Source organism: Delphinapterus leucas, chromosome 3 (assembly GCF_059928025.1).
Source record: "Delphinapterus leucas isolate spDelLeu-1000000601 "Yukka" chromosome 3, BTC_Dleu_Yukka2, whole genome shotgun sequence".
NCBI lineage: Eukaryota > Metazoa > Chordata > Mammalia > Artiodactyla > Monodontidae > Delphinapterus > Delphinapterus leucas.
This window is the reverse complement of record NC_143131.1, coordinates 120,846,859-120,862,834: the sequence shown is the minus strand read 5'-3', so window position 1 is coordinate 120,862,834 and position 15,976 is coordinate 120,846,859. Positions and strand designations below refer to the sequence as shown.

Here is a 15,976-nt window from a genome sequence, read left to right as displayed (position 1 = left end):
TGTCATCACGGCCTTGCCAGTCGGGCTCACTGACCGTCCTGGAGTCACTGACGCCGTAAACTGGAGCAGAAGTAGCTCGGCTGCACTGGAGGAATGGGGAGACCCAACATGCCCACAGCACCTCCTGGTGGTTCTTCCCCAGAATAGCAACTTCTCCAGGCCCAGGCCCACCCCCACCCGTAGAAAAGTATCCAAGCAATATACTTACTCCCTTCGCTCTGGCTGTCTTTGTTCGAGTTGTAGACCTGGAAAACAGAAATAACATTTACTTGTGTGAATTTTATACTACCCTACAGGTTCGCTGAAGAAAATCATTACCTTTTCCTTTTCCCTGGTTTGTGCTAGACCAATGGAAGGCAATTCTGGCCCCCAAATAGGAATCCCTTCTATAATTACCTACTTCCCAGTATTTACTTCAGCTCTTAAGTGCGTGCACATCAGAATCACCTCTGGAACTTTATTGTTAAAAAAAAAAAATCATATTCCTCCTTTAATAAAACCCCAAACTTATGTTTGCATATAAACTAAAAAGGAAGAAAAAAATGTAATTAGTTACAAATCATTAAGCACTATTAACTGCACACCAGGCAACGTGCTAAGCAATTCACATGAATTATCTCCAATTATCTATGCAACAATTCTGTTGGGTAGGAACGGTTATTATCACTGTTTTACAGATGGAGAATCTGAAAGGCTTAGAGAGGTTAACTAAGGTCTCACAGCTAGTACGTGGCAAAGTCTGGACAGAGATATATTACAAACTCTTAAGTGCTAACACTGGGGAATGAGACCAATCATTTTTTACTTCATATACTTCCATAAATTTGAATGTTATAAGGAGAATATATTACTTTTACAATAGAAAACCCTTTAATGATTTATAGAATTCATAAAAGGGAATGTACCCCAATAAAAAACAATGACACACTGAAAGAGTTGGCAAGCTTTTTCTTGTAAAGGACAGGTTGGTAAATATTTTAGGTTTTGCAGGCCAGGAGGCAAAAGTCAAATCAATGATATTGTACAGGTACTTGTAAAACAAGAGAGAAGACAAATTTCCACAATTTTTTCTTGACAAAATTCAAAATATAGTAAGTTTTTGAGATACAGGTATAATATTCCTAGCAGGTGAAAATCAGGGTTTCATGGCTCTTTTCAGAGATGCTTGGCTTGGTTCATCCAGGGGTTAAAGAACTGGTTCTCAGGCAAGAGTGGTCAGTACAACCACTTGGAGTATCTTTTCCAAGGAGTACAATTTTTTGAAATACAGATTGACTAATCAGAAGAATAGAATTTTTTATAGAGAAAGGATAACATTTAGCTTAAATAGAGTTCAAAATGTTTCTCATCATCAAGTTAATTGCAAATGTTCATCTGTAAATACCATGTTGAGCTCATGGGCCATACAAAAATAGGTGGTGAGCTGGATTTGGCCTGTGGGCCATAGTTTGCGAATCTCTGATATGCTGACATTATTAAATAAGATAATAAAGCCTCTGCTTTAGAAAAAAAATCATAGTGCCCAAATCTTTCTTTGGTGCTTATGATTCTGTAGGTATGAAAAGGCACAGCATGAAACTGGTCATAACTTAAAAAAAATAAATAAAAAAGGATATTCCAAATCATTGTGATGGCCACTGTTGGTTGAGAGCCACTTATTTAACCCTTTGAGGAACAGAGCCAAGCATCTCTGAAAAAAGAGCCATGACACCCTAAGGGGACTTTTTACCTGCTAGGAAATATGGGTGAGATGCTGGTCAAGAGCTGGGCAATAGTTCCAACACAGCCCCCTGATTGCCTTGTGTCACTGGGTAAGTTTCTCACCGTCTGCAGGTCTCTACTGCCCCATCTATAAACTGAAGGAGTCAGCCAAGAAGGTCTTTGAATTATCAAACAGATAATTTAACAAACCACTCCATTTTATGATCATTATTCATTTCCTGAAGAAGACTACAAAGACACACAGGCACTTACTGAAGGTCAGAAAGATGAGAATAAAGGGGTTTCTGAACGTCAAGCATTATTGTCTGATGAATGAAAAGGCATCAGTTTATATGCATAAAAGGAGTCAAAAGACTGTGAGCCTGGTATGGCCTTTTTATTTTTTATTGCGGTATGCCGGCCTCTCACTGTTGCGGCCTCTCCCATTGCGGAGCACAGGCTCCGGACGTGCAGGCTCAGCGGCCATGGCTCACGGGCCCAGCCGCTCCGCGGCATGTGGGATCTTCCCGGACCGGGGCACAAACCCGCGTCCCCTGCATCGGCAGGTGGACTCTCAACCACTGCGCCACCAGGGAAGCCCTGGTATGGCCTTTTGGAGGGAGGAAGGCCAGTGCGCTTGGCAACTAGTGCACAACAGAGAAGGGCAGGAGATGAGGATGTGGCAAAGAGAGAGGCAGCGACACAATCCTGCAGAGCAAAGTGAGTAGCCTCGTAATAGCGAGGACCAGCCATTCACGGTCAATGGCATGCACTAAAATTGGACAGGTAGGTGAGGGAAACACAGGGGAAGAGACAATATTTGGGCAAGTATGTTTTCCAGCCATCCCTGCTCACTTCATGTCTCCCATTAAATTCAAACTTCCTATCCCAGAGAAACCTGCTCCTGTTTCTAAATGGCAAAATCCAGAAGGAACAACAAAATACAGGGCTTTCAGCCCTCCTTAACTAGGAGGTGAATTTGCAGCAAATTACTTTCTTTTAATGTTTCCTGGGGCTCAGGAGGCCCAGTCCCGGAACACCCAGGCATTCCTCAAATCAGAGAGGCGATATCAATGAGCCAAAGGCACCAGAAACATGTGCCGCCCGATCCTCCGAGGCCAGGCCATTAATCTCTGTCTGGTTTTGGTAAATGAGCCAAGGAGAATGAGTTTGAAATGAAGCTAACAAACCATGCCTGCCAGGACTGCGTGACTACATGGCCCAACAAGGAAGGCCCGGGGTGGGGGAACAGCCTCACCATCACACGGGCCAGATGCTGGCGTGGGAACAGCACTAAGGGGCAATGGCTTTGTTTACCCAGCACTTACCAAGTGTCATACGTGACATCATCAAATCTTTTTAACAGCCTTGTGGGTTAGGTACTAGTGTTATTCCCATTTTACAGGTATGGAACCTGAGGCCCAGAGAGGCTACATAGTTTGTCCAAGGACACAAAGCTGGAAGGTGATGTACTAGTCTATCTTGCCGTTGTAGGGATGTTCCAACTGTCATTTACTTTTCCAGGCAGTGGCAAATGCACACAACTACCAAGCCATACCAGTAGCCTATGGTTTGTAAATACCTTCCATTCTGGCAGAAGCAGAGGGCATGCGATTTGCCCTTTAGAAATGCTCAGTCTGTTCTGGGGAAACCTTCTTTAGATCTCATAGTAGCCCACTAATGTCAGACTGAGGTTCAGAGACAAGGGCAATTTCCTAAAATAAAAGGTCTCTTTGGCAGTGGCTTCTGTCTTAGGATTGATTAGTAGAGTTATCTTAGGTTTGTATGCCTTCAAGTAAGCCTCTCAAGAGCCTTTGTCTTAAAAGGACAGAACTCAGATCTCCAGGATCAATTCAAGGGGACATGAGTCCCTCAACAATTCCTGAATTATGGCTCCTAGGAAGAATAAATCAGTTAATACAGTTTCAACAACCCAACTTAAGCTAAAGTCTAACCATCCCGCTTAGCCAGAGTACTCTAAGACCTGGCCACATGCAAGTCTCTGAGCCCTCTGGCTTTCTATAGTACTTTCATTCAGGGATGCACTAGTTTCTCCTGAACACTGTGCATGAGAATTTGTTAAATATCCATACCAATGAACGCCTGTTTTCAAGTGCATGTTTCCAGAGAATACAAATTACATACGTTTACTTTATGTTATCAGGGTCCATCTGAGATTCATTATAAAATAATTACAACAGCAATAACGGATTAATACAAACGATGGTGACAAAAGCCTTATTATGTGTCAGACACCACTCTGAGCACTCTATATGCATTTATCTTGTTTAGTCCTCACACCAACCTAATTATTCCTGACATATAGATGAGAAAACTGAGGCATGAGAGAGGTTAGGTCACTTGCCCAAGGTCAGGCAGCTGGAATTGGGCAGAATCCAGACAGAACCTCCTACAGTCTGTCTCCAAAGCCCAAGCTCTTAACCACTAACCACGTGATACATAAGACATGATGATGATGATGACGACGACGACGCTAAAGGTGATGAGATGTCTGTGCAGCTAGGGAAGGTGAGTCACTGGAAGAAAGAATCTGCCACGAGTCAGAGAGAAAACGAAACTGGGAATGGCCTTTGATTCCAGCCTGGAGCATTCACCACTAACCCACGTGACCAGCTGGCACCTAACACAGAAGTAACACTTCATATTCTTTGAACCACAGGGCTCGATTCTGAAGATAAACACCAGGGCAGGAAAGTAGGTCTTTGATACAAATCACAGGGTACTGCAATTCTATGAGTCCTCACCCAGAAGCTATGATGGGAGTACAATTTAATTAAATCAAAGGAGGGTGAGGAAAGCTTTCATATGCTCCCTCTGCACTAAGACGTGATTTTGCAATCAATTCTGTTCACTGCTGAGCCAATTCAATTTACGGGTCCCTAGAGAATTAAGAGAGAATACAGAGTCATTTGGGTTCCCAGAATTTTTCCACGGGTGTCCTTTATTACCATTATCCAGGCCTTACCAAGAAAGCACAGAAAGGAAATTTTTTTAAACTTATAAATTAAAGGCATAAATAGAGCAATAAGTAGAAAAAGCAATCTCACTTTTCCCTCTGACACACAGCTGCATTAGCACTTGGCTACATCACGCTTCGGATCAAAATCAGCACAAAATGAAAGTGTTGGAGAAACAGATTCATGGGCAAATTCACTAAAATCTGTTGCTCATTTTTCAACTGCACTTGAATTCACACCTAAGCTTTGTCATTCCCAGAGGTCTCTTCCAAGTAGCCTGGAACATCTAAACCCCTCCCACCGGCTTGTTCCTTGGATGCACACATGTGGGAACACACAAAACAGAGCTACGTGCCCACACCCCAAAACACTGCCCAAGCTGGTTCTACACCATCAGATATAATTTTTGTCCCTCCTCTCTGTGCAACACAATGGATCCACCATCACTAGGACTTGCTCTTTTAAACTGTTTGTCAGGGGTAGCAGATTTGTGCTTATATGCTGCTTAGGTTCAAAGTCCAGATCTACCAGTTAGTGGCTATACAGTCCAATCACTTCACAATTCTAAACCTCAGTCTTTGCTAGTGTAAAATAGGGACATTAATGTTCCCTATCTCTTAGGGTCACTGTGAAAATTAAATAAGAGAATAAATAGAAAACATTTAACACAGAGAGTAGAATACAAATTCTGTGGCCCACAGAGCATTCTGTGAAGATGACCCTTCATCACCATTACCAGGCCAGATGCTGGCATAGGAACAGCACTAAGTGGGAATGGCTTCATTTACCCAGCACTTACCGAGTGCCATACATGACATCACCAAATCCTCCTCTTTCCTTCTCTTCATATCAATACTTATCCCCTACGGGATAAACTGCTAAGGATGGGTATGTGGTTTGAGGGATACAGTGACATTGGCCTCATTAGCATTGAAATTTAACCAAATGAAACTAATTAAAGGATTAACAGAAAGCATAAAATCTAAAGTCAACTTTAGCAAGAATTCTCAATGTTTTCTTAAATGGCAGTTAAATATAAAAGTAACTACTCACCACAATCACTTATCCACGACCGATTATGTGCCAGGCATCATACTCAGCATTTACGTGAATTATTTTATATCATACTCCAGCTGATGGGGTACTACCACTGCCTCCGCTTCACACCATCTTGTAGGCTAAATAACTTTCCAAAGGGTACAAAGCCAACAAGTGGCAGCGTCTTCTACACCAGATCTGTATTGAAGCACAACTTCATAGGCCTTCCCCACCCAGTCCCACTTTCCAAAGGAAAAAAAAGCTTGGTGACCAACAAGGAACTCAAAAGAAGCTAAGCAGTAATTAAAATCATAACAACACAACCAATATGTAATATGTAAGAACAGAATTTCCACCCAATTTAAACATAACAGTAATTCTACAAACTTCCATTAATACAAGTATAGCAGTAACTGAAAACCACAACCAGCTTGAGACACTTTGGGATACCCAAAAAACACCCGTCAAGCAAAGAGCACATAGAGGGCAGACAGCAGAAGTAAGAACTACAATCCTGCAGCCTGTGGAACAGAAACCACATTCACAGAAAAACAGACAAAATGAAAAGGCAGAGGATGATCTACCAGATGAAGGAACAAGATAAAACCCAGGAAAAACAACTAAATGAAGTGGAGACAGGCAACCTTCCAGAAAAAGAATTCAGAATAATGGTAGTAAAGATGATCCAGGACCTCGGAAAAAGAATGGAGGCAAAGATTGAGAAGATGCAAGAAATGTTTAACAAACACCTAGAAGAATTAAAGAACAAACACCTAGAAGAATTAAAGAACAAACAGAGTGAACTATACAATAACTGAAATGAAAAATAAACTAGAACGGATCAATAGCAGAATACCTGAGGCAGAAGAATGGTTAAGTGACCTGGAAGACAGAATGGTGGAATCCACTGACATAGAACAGAATAAAGAAAACAGAATGAAAAGAAATGAAGACAGCCTAAGAGACCTCTGGGACAACATTAAATGCAACAACATTTGCATTATAGGGGTCCCAGAAGGAGAAGAGAGAGAGAAATGACCCAAGAAAATATGTGAGGAGATTATAGTCGAAAACTTCCCTAACATGGGAAAGGAAATAGCCACCCAAGTCCAGGAAGTGCAGAGTCCCAGGAGGATAAACCTAAGGAGAAACATGCCGAGACACATAGTAATCAAATTGACAAAAAATAAAGACAAAGAAAAATTATTGAAAGCAACAAGGGAAAAACGACAAATAACATACAAGGGAACACCCGTAAGGTTAACAGCTGATTTCTCAGCAGAAACTCTACAAGCCACAAGGGAGTGGCAAGACATATATAAAGTGATGAAGGGCAAGAACCTACAACCAAGATTACTCTACTGTTCAAGGATCTCATTCAGACTCAATGGAGAAATCAAAAGCTCTACAGACATGCAAAAGCTAAGAGAATTCAGCACCACCAAAACAGCTCTACAACAAATGCTAAAGGAACTTCTCTAAGTGGGAAACACCACAGAAGAAAAGGACCTACAAAAACAAACCCATAACAATTAAGAAAATGGTAATAGGAACAGACATATTGATAATTACCTTAAACGTGAATGGATTAAATGTTCCAACCAAAAGACACAGGCTCACTGAATGGAGACAAAAACAAGACCCATATATATGCTGTCTACAAGAGAAGCACTTCAGACCTAGGGACACACAGAGACTGAAAGTGAGGGGACGGAAAAAGATATTCCATGCAAATGGATATCAAAAGAAAGCTGGAGTAGCAATACTCATATCAGATAAAATAGACTTTAAAATAAAGAATGTTACAAGAGACAAGGAAGGACACTACATAATGATCAAGGGATCCATCCAAGAAGAAGATATAACAATTATAAATATATATGCACCCAAAATAGGAGCACCTCAATACATAAGGAAACTGCTAACAGCTATAAAAGAGGAAAGCAACAGTAACACAATAATAGTGGGGGACTTTTTAACTCCACATTAACACCAATGGATAGATCATCCAAACAGAAAATTAACAAGGAAACACAAGCTTTAAATGACACAATAGACCAGCTAGCTTAATTGATATTTATAGGACTTTCCATCCGAAAACAGCAGATTAAACTTTCTTCTCAAGTGCACACAGCACATTCTCCAGAATAGATCACAACATGGATCACAAATCAAGCCTTACTAAATTTAAGAGAACTGAAGTCATATCAAGCATATTTTCTGACCACAATGCTATGAGATCAGAAATCAATTACAGGGAAAAAAACGTAAAGAAACACAAACACATGGAGGCTAAACAATAAGCTACTAAATAACCAAGAGATCACTGAAGAAATCAAAGAGGAAATCAAAAATTACCTAGAGACAAATGACAACTCAAACATGACGATCCAAAACCTATGGGATGCAGCAAAAGCAGTTCTAAGAGAGAAGTTTATAGCAATACAAGCCTACCTCAAGAAACAAGAAAAATCTCAAATAAACAATCTAACTTTACACCTAAAGGAACTAGAGAAAGAAGAAAAAACAAAACCCAAAGTTAGCAGAAGGAAAGAAATCATAAAGATCAGAGCAGAAATAAATGAAATAGAAACAATAGCAAGGATCTATAAAACTAAAAGCCAGTTCTTTGAGAAGAGAAGCAAAATCGATAAACCGCCAGACTCATCAAGAAAAAGACAGAGAGGACTCAAATCAATAAAATTAGAAATGAAAAAGAAGTTACAACAGACACTGCAGAAATACAAAGCATCCTAAGAGACTACTACAAGTAACTCTATGCCAATACAGTGGACAACTTGGAAGAAATGGACAAATTCTTAGAAAGGTATAACCTTCCAAGACTGAACCAGGAAGAAATAGAAAATATGAACAGACCAATCACAAGTAATGAAATTGAAACTGTGGTTAAAAATTTCCAACAAACAACTGTCCAGGAGCAGATGGCTTCACAGGTGACTTCTATCAAACATTTAGAGAAGAGCTAACACCTGTCCTTCTCAAACTCTTCCCAAAAATTACAGAGGAACAAACATTCCCAAACTCATTCTATGAGGCCACCATCACCCTGATACCAAAATGAGACAAAGATACTACAAAAAAAGAAAATTATAGACCAATATCACTGATGAATATAGATGCAAAATCCCTCAACAAAATACTAGCAAACAGAATCCAACAACATATTAAAAGGATCATACACCATGATCAAGTGGGATTTATCCCAGGGATTCAAGGATTCTTCAATATACGCAAATCAATCAATGTGATACACCATCATTAACAAATTGAAGGATAAAAACCATATGATCATCTCAATAGATGCAGAAAAAGCTTTTGACAAGATTCAACACCAAAAACTCTCCAGAAAGTGGGCGTAGAGGGAACCTACCTCAACATAATAAAGGCCAAATACGACAAACCCACAGCAAACATCATTCTCAATGGTGAAAAACTGAAAGCATTTCCTCTAAGATCAGGAACAAGGCAAGGATGTCCACTCCTGCCACTATTATTCAACATAGTTTTGGAAGTCCTAGCCACGGCAATCAGAGAAGAAAAAGAAATAAAAGGAATGCAAATAGGAAAAGAAGAAGTAAAACTGTCACTGTTTGCAGATGACATGATACTATACAGAGAATCCTAAATGTATCAACAGAAAACTACTAAAGCTAATCAATGAATTTGGTAAAGTTGCAGGATACAAAATTAATGCACAGAAATCTCTTGCATTCCTATACACTAATGATGAAAAATCTGAAACAGAAAGTCAGGAAACACTCCCATTTACCACTGCAACAAAAAGAATAAAATACCTAGGAATAAACCTACCTAGGGAGACAAAAGACCTGTATGCTGAAAACTATAAGATACTGATGAAAAAAATTAACGATGATACCAACATATGGAGAGATATACCATGTTCTTGGATTGGAAGAATCAATAATATGAAAATGACTATACTGCCCAAAGCAATCTACAGATTCAATGCAATCCCTATCAAATTACCAGTGGCATTTTTTACAGAACTAGAAAAAAAAATCTTAAAATGTGTATGGGGACACAAAAGACCCCAAATAGCCAAAGCAATCTTGAGCTCACAGCTCATGCAGCTCAATATTAAAAAAAACAAACAACCCAATCCAAAAATGGGCAGAAGACCTAAACAGACTTTTCTCCAATGAAGACAAACAGATGGCCAAGAAGCATATGAAAAAAACAGAGCTGGAGGAATCAGACTTCCTGACTTCAGACTATACTACAAAGCTACAGTAATCAAGACAATATGGTACTGGCACAAAAACAGAAATATAGATCAATGGAACAGGATTGAAAGCCCCGAGATAAACCCACGCACCTAGGGTCAACTAATCTATGCCAAAGGAGGCAAGGATATACAATGGAGAAATGACAGTCCCTTCAATAAGTGGTGCTGGGAAAACTGGACAGCTACATGTAAAAGAATGAAATTAGAACACTCCCTAACACCATACATAGAAATAAACTCAAAATGGATTAGAGACCTAAATGTAAGACTGGACACTATAAAACTCTTAGAGGAAAACATAGGAAGAACAATCTTTGACATAAATCACAGCAAGATCTTTTTTGGTCCACCTCCTATAGTAATGGAAACAAAAACTAAAATAAGCAAATGGGACCTAATGATACTTAAAAGCTTTTGCACAGCAAAGGAAACCATAAACAAGATGAAAAGACAACCCTCAGAATGGGAGAAAATATTTGCAAATGAATCAATGGACACTTTGTCCATTAATTAATCTCCAAAATATATACACAGCTCATGCAGCACAATATTAAAAAAACAAACAACCCAATCCAAAAATGGGCAGAAGACCTAAATAGACTTTTCTCCAATGAAGAGAAACAGATGGTCAAGAAGCATGTGAAAAGCTGGTCAACATCAGTAATCATTAGAGAAATGCAAATCAAAACTACAATGAGGTATCACCTCACACCAGTTAGAATGGGCATCATTAGAAAATCCACAAACAACAAATGCTGGAGAGGGTGTGGAGAAAAGGGAACCCTCTTGCACGGTTGCTGGGAATGTTAATTGATGCAGCCACTATGGAGAACAGTATGGAGGTTCCTTAAAAAACTAAAAATAGAATTACCATGTGACCCAGCAATCCCACTACTGGGCATATACCCAGAGAAAAACATAATTCAAAAAGACACATGCACCCCAATGTTCACTGCAGCACTATTTGCACTAGCCAGGTCATGGAAGCAACCTAAATGCTCATCGACAGACGAATGGATAAAGAAGAAGTGGTGCATTCATACAATGGAATATTACTCAGCCATAAAAAGTAACGAAATTGGGTCATTTGTAGAGATGTGGATGGATCTAGAGATTGTCACACAGAGTGAAGTAAGTCAGAAAGAGAAAAACAAATATCGAATATTAACACATATATGTGGAGCCTAGAAAAATGGTACAGGTTAACCAGTTTGCAGGGCAGAAATTGAGACACAGATGTAGAGAACAAACGTATGGACACCAAGGTGAGAATTGCAGGGGTGTTGGTGGTGTGATGAACTGGGAGATTGGGATTGACATATATATACTAATATGTGTAGAGTGGATAGCTAATAAGAACCTGCTGTATAAAAAAATAAATAAAATAAAATTCAAAAAAAAAGCTAAGAGCACAGACAGAGAGAACTGACAGCTTTGCCCAGGACTGTGTGGTAGGCAGAGTTTTGAGTAGAGCACCACATTCGAATACTAAGCAAACTCTATTAAACAGGATTAATGTAGGATCTTTTAGTAACACCCACCAGAAGTTACCAGTAAGACACCCTTGGCCTGTGCAACACCAACCAATCACGGACATGAATTTTTGGATCGAGGAGGCCCTCTCTTCTCATGGTGGTCCACAGGCCACAGTTAGAAAAGCTTTCAAGAATGAACTGTTTGAAATACAAGACATGACACCATAAAACTCCTAGAAGAGAACATAGGGAAAACATTCTCCAACATAAATTGTACCAATGTTTTCTTAGGTCAGTCTCCCAAGGCAATCGAAATAAAAGCAAAAATAAACAAATGGGACCTAATCAAACTTACAAGCTTTTGCACAGCAGAGGAAACCATCAACAAAACGAAAAGACAAATCTACGGACTGAGAGAAAATATTTTTGACCAACAAGGGCTTAATTTCCAAAATATACAAACAGCTCATACAAACTCAATAACAAAAAAACAAACAACCCAATAAAAAAAATGGGCAGAAGACCTAAATAGACATTTCTCCAAAGAAGACATACAGATGGCCAATAGGCACATGAAAAGGTGCTTAACATAACTAATTATTAGAGAAATGTAAATAAAAACTACAGTGAGGTACCAACTCACACCAATCAGAATGGCCATCATTAAAAAACCCACAAAGAACAAATGCTGGGGAAGGTGTAGAGAAAGGGGAATCCTCCTGACATGTTGGTGGGAATGTAAATTGGTGTAGCCACTATGGAAAACAGTATGCAAGTTCCTTCAAAAACTAAGAATAGAGTTGCCATATGATACAACAATCCCACTCCTGGGTATATATCCAGATAAAACTATAATTTGAAAAGATACTTGCACCCCAAGGTTCATAGCAGCATCATTTACAATAGCCAAGACATGGAAGCAACCTAATGCTTTTCGACAGATGAATGGATAAGAAGATGTGGTACATATATACAATGGAATATTACTCAGTCATAAAAAAGAATGAAATAATGCCATTTGTAGCAACATGGATGGACCTAGAGATTATCATTCTAAATTAAGTAAGGCAGAAACAAATACCATGTGATATCACATACATGTGGAACCTAAAATATGACACAAATGAAGTTACTCACGAAACAGAAATAGACTCAGACATAGAGAACAAACTTATAGTTAACAAAGGGGAAAGGGGGTGAGGGGGGTAAGTTGGGAGTCTGTGATGAGCAGATACAAACTACTATATATAAAACAGATAAACAACAAGGTCCTACTGTATAGCACAGGGAACTATATTCAGTATCCTGTAATAAACCATAATGGAAAAAAAACTAATTGTTTGAATCTTCAGCCTGTGGGGATAAAACCAGTTTGAAGAGCTGGGAGTAAATGAGGATATGTCTCAACTCGAAGGTTCAGAGCTGGGGAGCTGGGTATTGGTTTCTCCTTCTCCCATTAGAAACAGGCCTCTTGTCACCACAGCCCGAGTAACAGAAGGTGCTCCAGAGAAGGAAGTAAAGTGGCTGCTGCTGCTTTTCTAATTCTCACCTGGCTACGCGTCCTCTGCCTTGCCTTTTCCACTGCTACCGGTATTGCATTTGCTGTCTTAGGGAGGCCCTTTTGAAAGTGAAACCAATAAAAATATATCTGATGGCTCTTCCCAATGACCTGTTCCTGAACAAACATGAAGACCTTGCTCTTGCCCTGCAGAATTACATGCAAAGAGGTTCAGTAACTGGAATAGAGCAGACCACTCAGTAAGTATTGTTTGGATGAACAGTTTGTGGGTAGAGGAATAAAAGATGGAAAATTAAAAAAAAAAAATCCTCATGTTGAAGCAAGGAGGACGATACATTGATGCATCCACCAGACAGAAAAAGTAAGCCAGATCTATCATTTCCAGGTGGGTATATCTCATTCTTCTAAACACCTGGCAAATTCTCTAGGAATCTTTACCTTAGAGAGAAAGGGAAATACACAATTCAGGTCTTATTACGAGACAAGATAAAGTACACTTATCTTATTTGGCTTGACTCAAGGCTGTCAGAATCCCTCATACAGCCATTTATTTTCTATGGGACACCGTTGAATGCTAGCTCTACACCCAACAACTGACAGCAAATGCTACTAATAGTCCATGGGGTCACCAGGAAGGGGTCACTGTAGCTCAAGGTACCGAGGATCCCTCCCCCACGCAACAGAGGCACCTCAGGACACAGGCAGTCTCTTGGAAAACGGCCCAGCACAAGCAGCTGTGCTCCCAAAGCCAGCTGGATAGTCTCTTGACGGCCCCTGAAGACTTGCTCAGCAACACACCAGCAAGCCAGTGAGTAAAAATGACCACTTGCTGTTCACGATTATGACAATGACGATGGATAGAAAAACACACTTTCTGTTCTATTAGTTCAAGCATTGCCTGCTGCTTTGCACCTAAGACTATAAAGGGCTTACCTCCTGTACAGTTCCTCAGTAACAGTGCGGGGAAGCCAAGTGCTCAGAATACGTGCTCCCGGCTCCCGCTGCTCAGCATCCATGTTCCTCTGTTTCCAGGGATTCCACCCTCATTTTCCTTGGGAGCCACCCGACCACGCTATTGCCAGGGGCTGGGGCTGAGTCCAACTCCATCTTCAGGTTTGGCCAGGGGATCCAGACCTGGTATCCTAGTGTGCATGTGATTCGCCTCAGGCCAAATGCAGTGAACAGGACTTGTTTTTAATGCTTGTTATCACAACTGTAGGGAACTAGGTCTTGTCATGTTGCTAGGAGAGTAGGACACATGCCTGGAGCTTTTGTGGCCAACCCTTGCCACCACAGAGGCAAAGCCTGAGTAGGACAGGCCAAAGGAAAGTGGGGCTGTGATAGGAAGGGAGACCAGATTCTGACGGCGTTGTCTGAGCCTCAGAATGCAGCTCAGCGTCATCCCTGCTCTTTCCATGAGTGAACCAAAACACCTTTTTTTCTTTAATTTGTGTTTCTACTGCTTGCAGCCAAGAGCCACGGCAAATACCAAAAAAACTCACGAGAGAAAAGCCTAGTTAAGCTTCATAGGGAACTCTAGAATGAAGAACAAAGAAAAATAAGCAACAAAGTAGAGGGGGAAAGAAAGTAAATTCATTCATCCTTGAGTTCCCCCCTTCCTCCTACCTCACATATCCGTCCAGTAACAAGATTTCTCACCATCATGTATCCTGAATCTATCCCCCATCCCCATTTCTTTTCCTACTGCCTGAGGTCAGGTTTTGTCTTCTCATCTGGATCTCGACATTGGCCTTCTCCCGATTCTCGCTGGTCCCTCTCTCTTCTCTCTGCTCTAATCTATCAGACGCATAGCTCCCCCCAGATGTGTTGCCCTGAACTACAGCTCCGGCTGGAGAAGAGAAGCCTTCAAGACATCACAATACTGGTCTTCAAATACCTGAAGGGCTGTCATGTCCAAGAAGGGGAAGACTTACTGCTCTGAATGGAGATGAAAGTCAGGGTGGAGTCCCAGGAAGGCAGATTTCCGCTGGATGAAAATAACCGACAGTTAAGAGCTCTTCCTGGTCTACTAAAGCAAGCAGACTGACTGAATGTCATGCCCACACAAAGGGCTAAGCCCCATTTCGTCCAGAAGGCGGCCCTAGGCATTCCTGGGCTGACACATTCAGCTTCATTTGAGGTTTCATTTATTGTTAGCCTGTCCTTTCACCAGTACAAGACTTGGATGGATTCCAGAACAAGGGGAAATGGAGTTGGTTGAGGCAAAGTAGGTAGACAGAGTGTGCTGAGGGCCCTGGAGACTTGGCATGCGGGCCTGGTTCCATGGGCCTTTTTAGCTGTGTGCCTTTGGATGGTTATTTAACATTTCTGAGTCTGTTTTCTTATGATGAAGGACAGCTAAGTAATAATACTTTGTGGGAGTATTGGGAGAATTAAAAATAGTTTCACAGTGCCTGAAAGTGCTCAAAAATGGCATCTCCCTTTCCTCTGCCTCCACAAAGGTTTCCTACTGGCTGCAGACCTCCCTGCCATCTCCTCTCTCTGACCTCTCACTGCTCTAACAGGCCACTCTATAGAATTGAATGCTTCAGGACACAGCTTTTCATTTCCCATTATTTTTTCATCTCCAAATAAATCCCCGGTGGCCAGTTACATCTTACACTTCTATGGGGGTCCACCCAGCATCTAACACAGACAGGGCTGGGCATATATTCAGTCCCAGAAATCGCTCCTGACTGAGGGAAAGGAGCTTAAGACCCAGGATGCACGTTCTCTTGTCTGAGTCTTCCTCAGTGGGTCAGAAGCCGGTCATGATGACCTTGATAAGCAGGTTATCCTTATAGCGTTCTACTTGGAGTGTTGCTGGCACCTGCTGCCCTTCTCTACGAGAAATCTCGAATGAAGCTGATAGAATTTCAAGGGAAAAGGTGAAACGGCTCCTCCTGGAGCATGCAGGTGGTAGGGTCCACCCAGGTATCCAGGGAAGGGGTAGGCTAATTATTTTAACCTATTTCCGGGCCTGGTAAATTAAGCACGA

At 40.9% G+C, this 15,976-nt stretch overlaps 1 protein-coding gene across 8 annotated transcripts in view; it reads right to left on the bottom strand.

The window, feature by feature from the left end:
• The window catches only part of ARHGAP26 (Rho GTPase activating protein 26), a 484,190-nt gene that overhangs the window by 239,444 nt on the left and 228,770 nt on the right, over window positions 1–15,976 (bottom strand). For all 8 annotated transcript variants that reach the window (XR_002646893.3, XM_022589981.3, XM_089909436.1 and 5 more), the window contains one exon: window positions 209–245. Coding sequence is in view for 7 of the 8 variants with exons in the window: in XM_022589981.3 (XP_022445689.1) it covers window positions 209–245 (37 nt within the window). In the remaining variant the exon portion in view is untranslated. The remainder of the gene's footprint in view (window positions 1–208; window positions 246–15,976) is intronic.